General features: G+C 41.0%; 1 protein-coding gene across 1 annotated transcript in view; it reads right to left on the minus strand.

Annotated features, from left to right (window-relative positions):
* Positions 1 to 649: 649 nt before the first annotated feature.
* Positions 650 to 14598, minus strand: part of LOC112973018 (rap1 GTPase-activating protein 1-like) — a 45041-nt gene continuing 31092 nt past the window's right edge. Inside the window, exons 18-21 of the mRNA XM_026080362.1 lie at positions 12274 to 12390; positions 7308 to 7434; positions 7117 to 7219; positions 650 to 1646 (exon numbers count right to left, since the gene is read on the minus strand). Coding sequence (XP_025936147.1) covers positions 1513 to 1646; positions 7117 to 7219; positions 7308 to 7434; positions 12274 to 12390 — 481 coding nt within the window. The 3' untranslated portion in view covers positions 650 to 1512. The remainder of the gene's footprint in view (positions 1647 to 7116; positions 7220 to 7307; positions 7435 to 12273; positions 12391 to 14598) is intronic.

The raw sequence follows: 14598 nt of genomic DNA on the forward strand, positions 1-14598 counted from the left end.
CTTTCCTTACATTGCTTATTACCTGTCATAACCAATGTTAAGTGATTACAGCCTCTGCAGTTCTGCTGGTGAATATGCACGTTGCTGCTAAGCTCATAACTTAAAACTCTGTATTTAGCGCCAGCAAAATTTGCCTGTTTGAGAGAGAGATTGGAGCTAGTTCTGTTTCTTCTTTAGGTAACCTTACTCCTGTGTTACAGCAGAGAGCTGATCAGGTGCACGAGCTCTTGGCAGAGACCCTGCTGATTACCCCAGGATGTGCTAGCTGGCAGCTATCCTGTCATTCTCAATGCAGATCTTTGGCATAGCAGGCATTTAAGTTGTCTCAGCATTGACTTACCAGCCTCCTTACCTGGCTTCCCTTTCTGATCTGGCAATGTCAGTCCACTGGGACACCAATGGCCAGCACTATATGAGGAGTTCAACTTTATCTCGCTGCTCTGAATGTCACCAGGTGGCTGAGCATTATTTGAAAAACCTTTAAGGATCTAATCTGTTGTGTCTTCTTTTACCAGGCACAGAGGTAGGTACTAAGCACTACCAGGAACTGGCAGCTATTTAGGACACAGCCTAATTTCTTCCAAAAAAATGATACCTCCTCTATCTAGTTATATAGCAAACTAGTTCCTGAGAGCCTTACATCACTTACATCAAGGTAGCATGCTGTTTTGCTGTTAAGCCAGAGAGGATACTAGGCAGGGAGAGGGATTTTTGAGTTCAAAGAAACAGCTCTCAAAGATGCAGGCAAAACTGAACTTAGAATCTAGGGAACAAACTTGGAGACTGTGTTCCCCTTTGTCCTATTGCAGACCTCTCCAGGAGATACAGTCCCACTCCCTTTCTGCAAAAATTGTGCAACTGACATGGAGAAGTAGGTCCCACCAATGCCAGGCTGAAAGCATACAAGCAAGTGTAGAAATATGCACAAAGTCAGGAAATGAGCAAAAAAGAAAGTGGTTCACTAAAAAGCCAAAACAACAGGAAGCAGAGGATAGGTGTAGAGAACATAGTCATGGCACCTGAGTAAAGGAAACAGAACAATGGAAGAAAAAGAAGAGAGCAGAGCTGAGTATAGATTACTGCAGATAGAGGTCCCTCAAGAAGGAATACTGTTCACTGAGAGGGAGCAGGCAACAATGAAAGGTAGAGTTTAGGTAGATTAAACAGGCCAAAGTGAGCTGGCCATAAAAGGTCATTTGGGGAGGAAGGTATAGGATTAACTGTATTTACTGTGAAGCTGTACAGTATTTTTTAAGAGTTCTTTTAATGATGGGCCAGAAGCCTGCTTCCACCCTGAACCACTGGCCTACAGTTCTATGTCAGTTAGCTGTGCTTCTTACCCAGTATGCACTGAAACAATCCTCCAGCGATGGGGATTTTCACACACAGCACAAAATGGACACCTGCAGAACAAGGCAGTTTTTTAACCTTTCCCTGCAAGCACCTTCTTGTCCTTTGAACCCTGAGCAAGCAAAGTTTCCTAAATTAAGTCCCTCTCTTTCTCTTCTATCCTTATCTCTGTGCAAATGAGAAGGAAAGACATTGTATTAAAGCACTTACTGGACTATGGTGCTGAGCATTTGCTTTGCTGCCTCTTCCTTTTTCAATGGAGCCAGCAACACTGCTGGAAGGAAGCAACCTGCTTCCTGGAAGGAACCAAGCCAAAAAAAATAAAGGGATAATCAGAAGAGTATTGCAGGAGCAGCACAAATAGCTGTTTTTACCCCAAAGTTTTCTCAGATCTGTTGCTCATCCAGTTACAGTAAATGTTAGAGACAATGGAGTTTATCCACACCCAACTCAACTAATGCTATCTTGAGCTACTTATCTTTCCAACCTGAAACACAAAGAAAGTGACTACCCATCTTTCATTTAATACTAAAAATTATTGAATTTGACCAGTAGTTCCAGACTGTTTCAATTGCACAGCTGTTATGCCTATAGCCTCTTGCCTAAAAAAGCTATAGCTGTCTAACAATTAATGAAGGCATTCTCCAACTTTCCCAAACATTTCCATCAGTCCATTCTTCAATTTCTGTATCAGTCTACTGTTACACACAAAACCCAGTTTAAAATAATACAGCAGCTTCCTGCTGTATCATGCAATCAAGCTAAGAAATGCCATTACTGAATGCATCTGTGCAATCTGAATGCCTTATCCTTATGAATTTAGTTTATCAAGCAGAATTTAATATTATGATCTCACACTATTTCTCTTCCCTCTCCTCACTCTGTCCCCTCTCCCAAGACTCCCACATCTAGCTCAGGATTTAAAGAATTTGCCTAGTATCACCTATCAACACTGTGGCAGAAACAGTGATGAAACATATTGCAGACTTCAAAAAGTTAAACCATTCTTTTGCTTTCTGTAATCATCTGCTTGTATTCACCATACACATTCCACAATAAATTAGTATGATGTTCTTCAGATAATGGTCCTCTTCCTTGCACAGTTCTGGTTTATTCTTAGGTGACTCTCCATCCTATGCACTAAAGGTGGTTTAAGAGTATTAAATATTATCATTTCATAAATGATATAGTACCTGGGAGTTTCATGCATAGATGTAATGCCACAGTAAATCTATATTATTACTCTTTTCTTCAAATCAAAGAGAGAAAGATGGACAGAGGTGAAGTTGAAGAGCTGTTCCTGTTGAATGTGCTAAAGGGACAGAAGAAGCAGATAAAAATGACTTCGATGGCACAGCTATCCACCATTCAATCAGGAAAGCTAAGGAGGCTGTAAAATTTAGTTAATGAGGGATTCCTGCAATAAGATGGTAAGCCAAGATGTTCTTGAAAGGAACCTCTTCTTTTTGAACATTACATGATCATACCAATATTTGTTAGGGGACAAATGAGAGAAAGTGCTTCAGCTGTTTTTCAAGGGTAGACTTTCCCCCTCTCCCAGCTTCATGACATAATTCAAAACTCTGAGGAATTAAAAAACAAAACTGGTAAATCACTGCCATTTGTCTCTGAACAGTAGCTTTAAACAAGAGGAATCTGCACTAGCAGGGTTCTGATCCATTTGTAAGTCCATCTGATCCTGTCTCCTATACTTAGAAATTTAATTATGATATAACAGACCAAGTAACTGAATAAAAACACATCTAAAACAACTGTATGCATATTAACTAACCTAGGAATGACATAATGAAAGTGTTAATGAGGATTACAGCTGAGTTTATTTCCTGGCCTTGAAGCTGCAGGGGAAAGCCACCTCTGCCTTATTTGATATGCACTGGTATATGAGACACATCAGTACTTTACAGCCAACTCAGAATATAGTTTTTGCAATGGCTTACTTGGCAATGGCTTACTGCAGTTCTCTATGTCTTTATTTGGCTTTGGCAGCACAATGACCATAGACTGCTGCTGGTTTTTTTTTCTTTTCTGTAACTTTGCTCTCGTAATCTGAATGGCAAATTGGACTATCCAAGAATGCACGCATGAATCAAATTCAGGAATTCCAGAACTGCTCAGAGTAAGATCCAGACTTACAGTGGGCATCCAAACTGAGTTTCATTTGATTTTACACAGTACATTAACTGTGGCTGAACTTTTACTGTATACTTCACTAAAGGACAAAACTAAAATATCTAGATGCCTCTCCATGATTGAAAATGTTTTTTTTTGTTTTCAGTTTAGCTTAACTCCTCAGTTAATTTCCTCAGTTTGTTTTGCTTGGTTAGGGGTAATTACAGTGCCTCCCTGTTGCACAGATTAATTGAAATTACTAATGTTCATTTAACTGTAATTTTGTCTAGGAATGTTAATTTGTAATGCAATGCTTGACCTTTCAGTGATTAGTCTTCTATCAGGACTGGCTGTAGTATAAAGATAGGAAACTTTTTCATATTTGCAGAAATCAAAATAAATATATCATCACCAGTTTTCTTCTGATTATATTTAGCACAAATAATTGCTCTTAATCCCATGACTTTCTAGCTAAAGAACTGTTGGAATTTCTAGAAAACGCCCCAGTGTGTCCTCAGAAAGTGGAGGCTCAACACTGCTACCTCATGTACCTCACACTCACAATGACCTTTTTTTTCCTTCCTTTCTGCCCCTTTGTCTATTGCCAGAGGAACATCCTAAATGTTGCAGATGGTGAGATCACCAAGCCTTATTACTGCAATCTACAAATGGCACTCAAGACTACTTCTTTACAGTCTCTTGATTAGGTGAGTTGATTCTATTTATTTAGAAAAATATCTGCAATGTTTATCCCCTTTAACCACGGTTCTCCTGGCATAAGTCAGAAGCCCAGGTACAAATCTACATATTTGTTTGTGTATCTTCATATACATTTTTTAAGAAAACATCTCTGCATGGAAGACCAATGGATACATATGATATAGCACTACATCACCAATCCTGCAGGGTGCAGCTGACTCACAATGCCAAGATACTGAGAAACCTCAGTGAAAGTTTTGATCTGTCAGTATCAGACCACTGCCATTGACAATGGACTGTAGAAAACCTTAAAGAATATGCTGAACTTCACATCACAATTAATGGTTATTCTCAGTGTGGTATATAAATATACCTGTGAGATGATGAGCAGTCAGCAGGTAAGAAAACTTTGCAAAAAGAAGCAGAAGCCACTGGAAAGCATCCCTGCTTCCAATGTCCGTAAGAAAAGAGTAACAGCTAGGGTGAATAACCTAGAACTCTTTTACTGCAGGGTATACTGAGTGACAGAGGCTTTTCGCCAAGAAGGCAAGCTGGGAGCTCAGAGAGAGCAGGGCCTGTACCATCAGCCCAGCACTGGCATCCAGATCTGAACCTTCGTAGCTCAGGAGCAGATCTAGGATCCGGTGGTATTTTCTGGAAACAAAAGGAATGCAGGAAAGAAAATATTGCACAGGTAGTTAGAGGGGAACAGGAGAGAGAACCCAAGCCAATGTAATAAAAAGTCTAAAGTGGATCAGTGGGATCAGTCCCACCGTGCTTTATGTAAGGTAGGTAGATAACAGTGGTAGGTTGATTTGTGCAAAGATCACAGTTGGATTAAACTATGGGCTATAGCAGGGGAGGCATAATGGTAGTTGAAAACATCACTGCATTATGTCTGTGTCATTCACAATCATCCCAATGCCTGGGAGCACTCTGGGAGAAATGGAAGGCAAGGGAAACCAACATCGCCCATAAGGTCAAGAAGGAGGTGAATACTTTTGCTGATGACATTAGACAACTTCTGACACACAAGCAAAACAAGCTAGTTTGCATTTACATTAGTTTTCTGCTCACACTGGTATTTCTCTATCACAAGCAGACACAACCTGTCCACTTTTCGCAGGGAACCATCTCTCACACCTGCTTGGTCTCAGTGTTGTGCCACAGAGGTTACAAGAGTGAATAAAGCTCACGTTTGTGAGGGGGCTGTGGCCTGTTCTCCCATAGGACAATCCCAGAGCGGTAGAAATGGCACCCTGAACAATGCCCTGGTGATACAGTGAAAACTCACACACCACCAGGCACCAAGCAGATAATACCTGGTGCAATTCCAGATCGCTTCAAAAAGAGACCTTTCGCAGTGTTGGGCTTCCTGGCCTTATAGTATTTATCACTGCTGCTCAAGAAGTGATGGCACTGAACTCTTTCTCCCTGGCTTTCAACACAAGACTCTGAGGAAGCTCACTCCCAACTTCTGCTTCTTCATAGTAGCTCTTTAGCTGTCTTCTACTGTGAAGGTTCCTGACATGCTGCGTTTTCATATCACCCCATATAACACCTTTATCTCTCTCCCTCAAGACAGACACGCTCTGTGTATAACTCCCCATTTCCTGATTACAGCCTAAGGCATGGCCCCCTTCTTCCGCTGCACTATCAGCAGCTCCACTTGTTCTTTCTCTTCTTCCAGAGTATCAGCCCTTTAGGTTCTCTTGTGCCTCCAAGTGTGCAAGCACTCATGCTCTGTGAGTCTCCACTTCTGCAGAACATCTCACAGTATCATATCTTCATTGCTGTTGCTACGATACAGACAATTTTAAGCAGGGTCCTGATGGCCACCTTTGATATCTCCAAGAGAGGGCTGCTATAGAGATTGAGAGACCTAGCTCTGTCTTTCAAGTAAATTGTCTCCCCTTTTGAATTCTACTTCTAAATTTTTCCAACAATCCCTTTTCCCACAATTCCTATAAAGGTTTCCGTTTTTCCAACCATTCTCTTCCTCACCAACCACACAAATCTCTTATCATCTCAGCCTCCTCCAACTTGAGAAACTTTTAGCAACAAATATAAGTTTTGCCTTCCACAGATCCTAATGACTTCCCAATCTCAGAGCAGTCTTTTCAATCATACTATCCCAAAATCTTACCCAGTCCCTCCAGGCTCATTCTCAGAAACAGCTGTACTGTTTTGACTGAAGTTTTCCAAAATTTTAGCTTTAGGCTGATGCCCAGCATGAAATGTTTCAATCTGAAGAGTTAATTTTAACAAAGTGAAAACACAACTGCAAATGGGGTCTGAGATCAGGATGGCTGACACAATCTCAGCAACAGACAGTGCAATAGTTCTGCCTGCTATGAGACTAAGCAGAGTTTGTAGTAACTGTAAACATCTCTGCACTGTGAACAGATCCAAGCTGATTTCAATCAAGTACTTTGCCTATCACTAAAAGCCCAGCTGTGGCAGTTAAGGACAGATTAGCTCCCTGGTTACCCATACTGCATACTGCATTGTGCAGGGAGCACTGTTTCTGTTGTGGCTGCAGTGATGCCCATATCCAGACTCTGCAGTTTATAAATGGGAATGGGTATATAGCACTGCAGTCATATCAATAACCAATGCATCAAGATATATGCTCTCTACAGAGACCTACAAACACATTAACTACCTAGAATCTGCTGTAACTCCTTTTCCAGTGTGTACAGCACTATTTTTTCATTCTACTGAAACACCTTTCTCCCTGCCCCATTCCCTCCCTATTAAAGTTTGCATACTAACTTCTCTCCCTGTTCCACTGAACCTGTCATCTCTCTATGCTCTTCACATCCTCAGTATAGCACACAAAAGATTTTGCCAAAAGTTTACGTAGCTTAACCTATCATATGTTTCTAGATGCTTAAGTAGAGGATTTTTTTTCTTTTTTTTTTTTTCTTTTTTTACCTGGTGAGCTGGAAGTAGTGGGTGTGCAGTCACTTTCATCCAGCCAGATACTCTGAACCAATGAATCCTGCTTTGGAGGGCCCTCAAGAGAGCACGTCAGCTCCTGAAGAAGGCAAAAGAGACTTGTTTTAATAATGCAATTTGTAAAATCAGGGAGGGTAATTGTTGTATGTTAGAGATCATGCACCCACCCTGTCATTCTCCTCTTCCTCAGATGTTTCATTTTCCCTCAAACCACTACAACAACTGCTTACATTGGATGAAGAATGTGAGAATGGCTGCATTGCACAGTATCCTGAAGTTTGACTCGTGAGTATTCTGTGAAATACAAGCATTCAACATCATCATGCTTATTGTTACATATAGGCTCGCACTTTTTGTGATGTAGCTTTATTATATAGTAATCAGAAACAAGAAGAAGAAATTACTCATCCAGTTAGGTTTTCAACTAGGAACTGAATTCAAGAGAACTAGCTCATGTTCCTTAATTTCTAGTATTTCATTTATTAGAAACACCCCTCATTACTTCCATTCAAGATAGCTGTATGAAAGAACAACAGTCATGTTCAGATTAGCTGAATTTTTAATTTACAGACTTAAGTGTCTTATAGTGAGTCAAACCACCTACATTTAAGCACTTTACCTCTAGACGTTCATTAAAATCAACAGATGCCTTCACTTTGGAGATCAAAGATTTTAGGGGCCTAAACACAACATGATCAAATTTAAAACTGGATATAAAGGGTGGGCATTACCCAGTCTAGGCAACTCACTCCCACAGCCACCAGCAGCCATGTTTGCTCTTATATGAAACTCCAGGCAGTATAAGGGTATTATAACAGAATGTTTTTCTATTCATACACTTTGTAAAGTGTTGCCACTAGGTTTCTGGGCAATTGTAATGGGAGGAGTCAGGAGGGCATATACACATTACACAACATTACAGAATGGTTAATTAAGAAGAAAGCAGAGGGAGGGAGAAACGAATTACCAAAATCTGCATTACTTTGGGATGTCTCAATGCCAAATTACTTTGATCAAGTGCCAAGCTCTTGCAGAGGCAGGTCAGAACTCTCTTCCTGCTGGCAGACACAAACACCCCCATGTCAGGGAGCCCATCCTGATGATTTTGCATGTGCCCAGTTGCCACTAGCCTGGCTCTTGTAGGTCCATCCCACTAGATTTTTAGCTCCTGCAGGGTGGTTATGAAGGGAACATTCAAAGCATTATATATGAAAACTACCGAATCACTTGACCACCAGTCTCTCAGATGTCATGTACATCAAGGTAGTCTGCTGCATGTTTCATATCCACCAAGACAAGACCCTTAAGGTCAGCTTCCTCCAGCTCAGAATGTGGGACCCACTGCTTGCAACCAGCCAGGAGAAAGAGCAGTCCATGAGGCTCAAGTGCTTACATGGTTCAAGGTGCACTGTGCATGTCAGTGTAACATTTATGCTGAAATACTCACTGCCTCCATGAGAGGCCAGCCAATAATAGAGAGATGAAGGGCTTAAAAATGCTAAGAAACCCAAAAAAGCTAGGAGAGACAAGAAAAGACAACTTTAACATACTAAACATATTTATTCCCTCAGAAACACTGCAAAATATGGCCAGTCTTGATCTACAAGCAGTTATGAAACCTAAAGTCCCAGGCATACTACCTGCCAGCATGCAACAGGGAGAACATTAAAGGCAGGGCCAATACAGGCCAAAGATATTTCCTCAGGAGATAAAGAAATATATTTCAGAGGAAATGAAGGCCAGCATGCTTCTCCCTTAGCAGAACAAATCAATAACATGAATTTAAGTGAGCTGGGACCTAAATTTCCATGAAATGTCCCCTTCTCAGCATCTTTCCTCAGCAGATTTCTCCATCCTCATTCTCTGCATTGCACTTCCTGACCTTTGTCATCCAAAGGCACTAGAGACAGAGGGCAAGGTGTTTCTCTGCTCCTGCCTTTTGTAGGCCAAGCTGTTCTCTTTTTGCTCATCTGAGGGGAGAAGAAGAGAAGGGGAGCACTCAAGGTGGCCTCCTCCCCCCAGTCATTAGAGAAGCTGGTTCAGTGACTGCTGGTTGGGCAATGGGAAAGGCCTAGAGCCGAAATGCTCCAATAGGAGCTGTCTGTCCATCTCCCTTTCCCAGGATTCCTGCTCCAGGAACTGCCAGTGGAGCATTACATCATGCCACTTGGTCTCTGCACAGTCCTTGAGGTCCTCTAAGCAAGTTCATGCTCCTCTTAGCCAGGGCTCTCATTTCAACCCAAAAGTCTTGTCAGTATCTTCAGTGAGGTAACCAATGACTGATTAGCATCTGGTCCACTCCTGATTGAGTTGATGTTTCCACTCAGATGTGTCTAAGGAGGGAAAACACATACACAAAAAAAACATGTACTTTTCCTAGGATTTGGACATACACAGTACAGTGCTTGATTTTCAGATGCAACCCAGAAAGATATCTGGTCCTGGGGAATTTTCCTACCTGGTTACCTAGGCTGGGTTCATTCATTTGAGTCTGCTTCTTGGGAAGAAGGATTATTTGGAGGGCTACCTGAACAGTAGAGCAGAATAACTAAGGATAATAGTCCTTGTATGTGGGAGAGAAGACAGGATTAGCCCAGGCAAACAGTGCAGTTTCACAGATTTCAGGTTGATCACTGCAGAAGGGTTGTGTTGGAAATTAGCATGTGAGGAAGAAAAGTAAGTGCTAGTTTATCTCTACTGTGTAAGAATTAATCTGTTATTTGTGTGTTTCATTCACATTTATTTCTATTTATGATCTTAGTAGAACACAGATGAATCTAAAATGATTATTTAAGACCAGCAGTGACATGCTGGACATTTTTGCAATAGAGAAATTTTCTGTGATGCTATTTCCTGGAGAGAATCAGGAGTGGGTTGATGGACTATCAGGAATGACATTTGCAGTATGGGCTGCCCAAATAACTCTAGAAAGAGCTAGAGTTCTTTATCATTAGAAATATGCCTATATCATGATCCTGATTCGTGATTCTTCACTTCATGAACAGTAAATAGAGTGGTCCAGTAGAATTTTAGGGAGCTCTGAGAGAGACTGATGGAATGACACCCCTAACCTGTTCCTGCAATATTGTGCTAATACTGTCCTGGTGCAAATGGTCTGCTTTGTATGGTGAAATTACCTGTCTGTGATTACCTGTCCTGGATATGATGCAGAAGATATACTTGGATTTGAGCTGGTCCCTGGCTCTGAAAGACTGGATAATCACAATTGTTGCAAAACTACATGTTACACTCTTCTTTGTGAGCAAACTATCCAGGAATGGACTAACCCACTAGAACTGTGAATAGACATTTTTGGGGTTGTACAAGTGATTTTGAGCCCATGATTAGAAAAAGATGCAAAGAGAGAATCACAGCGACAGAGGTAGATGGACTGCAAAATCAGAAAGACCATGTCTCATTTTCATAAACAATATTCATGCAAGTATTGTTAATGAAATCCCATGCTACGTTTGCTATCCAAAAGAATGTGATACCAGTTTGAAACAGCCATTGCAGCTGGCTTACCTACCAGCTGATGAACAAAGAATGGGAGTTGGGAAGTAGGGGAAGCTCACAATTAAGTGCAGAAATCAGGAACAGATACCAAGAGCTTCAGTTTTTCCAAGACATGCACACATTCCATAATAGGGTAATCAGGACTGGCCCAGATATAAGATATTTTCTTACTAGGCAGAATTCTAGCCGGTTATGATGACTTCAGCTACCTAATCAGAGCAAGAGCCCCTTCATGTGCCTAGTGAAGAACTTCTAGTTCTCTATCAAAGCCCCAAGCAGGATGAGGGAACAGATGTGGAATGATGTGGTAATGCTGAAAAAAGGGGATTGCTGATCAATCAGTGGTTCTATGTCCTGCATTCTCTCTTGTCCTTGGCTGACAAAGCTAGCATCTCAAATGGTTTGTTTCTCCTAAGTATGCTCCCAACCTCCTCCCCACCAAAATTTTACACTCCCACCCACCCCAAAAACTAACATCACAAAAACATACTCATCAGAGCGCTGCACCTTGGCTGTGACAATAGTCTGGGCAGTCCCAGAGCATACAGTTGGAGAGATGAACTTCTGCAGATAGTCACCAGCCTGTAATTTTTAGGGAGCATTGGGTCTAGCTGGAAGGAAGGCCCTTCCTTCACAGACCTGGCATGTAGAGCAACTACAGCCATAGAGGCCTGGCTTTAGAGCACCTCCTTCAATTTTGTTACAGCAGCCTCAGTCCTGGAGAAGGACATGGCCTAGTACTAAGTACTCAGGACCCCCTCTGCCACAGGTTTCATTTAAGTTTTTGTGAAAAAGTCTGGTGTGGCAAGCTGTTCCAAAAAGTCAGTTGCAGTCCTGGATTTTGTGATAGGCTGCTCTGGAGTCTTAGAAATGTAAATGTGTGGTTTCTCCAAAGTCCTAAAGTACCTAGATAGGATCACATCCCAGCAGATGGCCCAATAATACAGCTTATCAAAAGCAAAGCTGCACTGCCATGGAAGTGTGTTTTTCCAGTTTTTGACCACCAGAAAGTGAAGAACTGTTGCACAGCCCACTGCATGAAGTGTTTTGCAGGAGAACATTGAGTGTGGGATGGGATATTTTACAAATGAAACACAGATGAGACACATGAGACCATAACACCTGCTAGAACACCCTGACATGACTGAAGGCAGGCTTGTTCAAGCCAGCTGGGAGCAGCAGCATGAATCCTGCTTAAAGGGGCAGAACTTGAGTACAACCCAACATCCTAACATACCCTATTCCAAGCTTCTCCAGAAAGGTCCAAAATCATTTCAGAAGAAGCTACAGAGGAATCACACACATAAGTAAGCACTGATATTTGGACATCTAGGGCTTTGTGTATCCTGTTGGATATAAGCTAGCATGACAGTAATCAAGCCAGAATCACCTTTGAGCAGTCCCATCTTTCTTCGCTGGCAGTATAAGAAAGCTGATTCCCTTACTTTCATGCTCTGAATAACTATGCCAGGGCCAGACATCTATTTTTTCAGATGTTGCAATGCCTAACATGGACAATCTTAGTAGAGCCTCCAAGAGAACAAGACATGCAGCACACTTAAACCAATGCCAGAGACAGTGAGCACCTTTCAAATATTAAAATTATTTTCAACTCACTTGCTCTTCCTACTGGGGAACTCCAGGGAGCTGGGACTAGATGATCCATCAGACTTCAGGTCAAAGAACGTTCCTGGACTGTCCAGCACCTTTTGTATCCTCTCTGCAGTGTCCCTGCTGGGATGCAAGGAAAACCAGCTATACCCCAAGGTCAGAGTTCTCCACTATTTATTCTAATACTTCCTTATAAGTCACAGTACAAAGCTGTATCTCTTTGACAGAAGGGGAAGCAAATGCAGCTGTGTTGAACAGGGCAGACTCCTTAGATGTGACTTGTTGAGAGCAATATATTAGAACTGGCCAACTTCATGCTTCTTTTGAATTAATATAAAAGCCTAAATTAATTTCAGTATTTTTATTTATTTCTTCAGCTTGTTCTCCCACCCACCCCATTTCATTGGTCATGAGAAGCTTTATGATTGGAGTGCTAATATATTTATTGCATAAAGAAAAAAGGATTTTCTGATTAACTGAAGTCAGCAAACATTCCTTTCCAGGATGGTTACAATACTTTTATTTGTACTGATACTTGCCAAGATACTTCTGAAGAAAGCCGTCTGTGTGAGTACCTGAAAAGTGGGGTGTGTTTAATTAAGGACTAGAAAACTCCCACTTCTCACCTCAGTTTTTATTTTCATGATATGTGGCTTTAGTGGTGCAGTTTAGAGTTCCTCCTCTGCTCTTTTGGCAAGTTGATCCTACTGCTCACATCACAGTTCATCACCCTCCCACTTGTGCTAATATAACTGTTTGTGGGACTGACAATGATCCTGATAAGAAACAATCCTGAAAATAAAAACCCCTGAAACTTCCACAACACAGGAACAAGCAGGATGTACTGAAACTTGGGTCAGCTCTGTCACCAAAGCCTACATATCATTAAACTACAACTTCAGGGTGAAGTCACACATGACACGGTGAGCTGACTGTTGCCAAACAGAAAGCCTGCTCCAGCCTCCTCCGCTCTTGCTGGGTGTACTTTTCCATCAGTTCTGGTACTCATCAGACTTCTCCATGAGACAACTAATGCAGTGAAAGAAAGTTGATACTTCTTCTGTTACATTAATAGTCTGAATGAGCTCCATGGAGGGTACAACAGCATCTGAGCCATCACAAGGAATGGAACAGGATTATGTAGTTAATCAGATACCATAAGAGAGAAAGTATGATATCTGCTTTTCAGTGGCAGGGAACTGTTAGATCAGTCCAGCTGTTAGTGAAACTGCACCTTCAAGAATCACCCAAAATGTCTTCTAGAAAACACAAGAAGATAAGGCTCATCATTCCTCATATCCAAGGTTAAAAATATGCAGAAGAAGAGCTAAATTAACCCAACACCTTTCCAATTCCCTCCTAGCAAATAGCAGCAGAAAGAAAAAAAGAAAATAAGTCTTTTTTTTCCTCTTGTTGTAGGAAGGTTTTACAAATCTTTGAAAGGGATAGGGAAGAATGTAGTACACAAAGTAATGGATTGAGAGGTATAGCTGTATAAGGTGCAAAACTAAGGTAAGCAATGAGGAACTATGGCTACTGTGTTGGCTTAGACTGTTAAAGAGAAGTTGTCTCAGAATATTTTATTTCTCTCAAAAAAAGTTTTAAATTATTTTTATTCAAATAAGAACATAGGTACCTCATTAAGGAAAGGTCCAACAGAACAAAGAAGGAAAAGAAGGTGCAATGTAATAGGCAAAAATTTTTCCTGTTGTGAAATCATTGGTTTCTACATTAAAGATGGCTTTTCCTCTTTTACACTGTGTCTTTAAGCTATTTCTTGGAATTCTTGGAACTGGGAAAACTGTATACTAAGTGCAGAGCACCCACATGCTTTTGAGATTCTGTATACTCTTAAAAAGGTGTTACATAACTAGACCTGAGAGGCAAATTTATTCATTTAACTAAATAATCTCTGGTGATCAGTAGACAATTTTTGAAGGCTTATAATTCAGTCAAATACACCTAATTACTCCTTGAGCCTGTATGTTATGCCTTAATGACAATTATTCCTTGAATCATCTGAACTTTTAAATGTTAGTCATTTTGAGTTAAAACTTTAGAAAAAGAAAAATCCTCTTTTCTTCCAAAGATAATGAGCTTTGCCTATTTGAACTTTTTTAACGTGAATGCAAACAAATAAAAAAGCACCCCTTCCTTCCCCAAATAAAAGCCTTTCTCCTGTCTCTTATCTAAATGTGGTGAATACAGAAGAGGAGAACCAGGACTCTTGGATCATACTGCAGTTTAAGAGTGTTTATGAGTGATCTTACTACATTCCTCCTCCCATCTCCTCCTTTCTTCCTTAAATACTATTCTCCCCATTTCCAAATG

This window comes from Apteryx rowi, unplaced genomic scaffold, assembly GCF_003343035.1.
Source record: "Apteryx rowi isolate R43461 unplaced genomic scaffold, aptRow1 scaffold_515, whole genome shotgun sequence".
Lineage (NCBI taxonomy): Eukaryota > Metazoa > Chordata > Aves > Apterygiformes > Apterygidae > Apteryx > Apteryx rowi.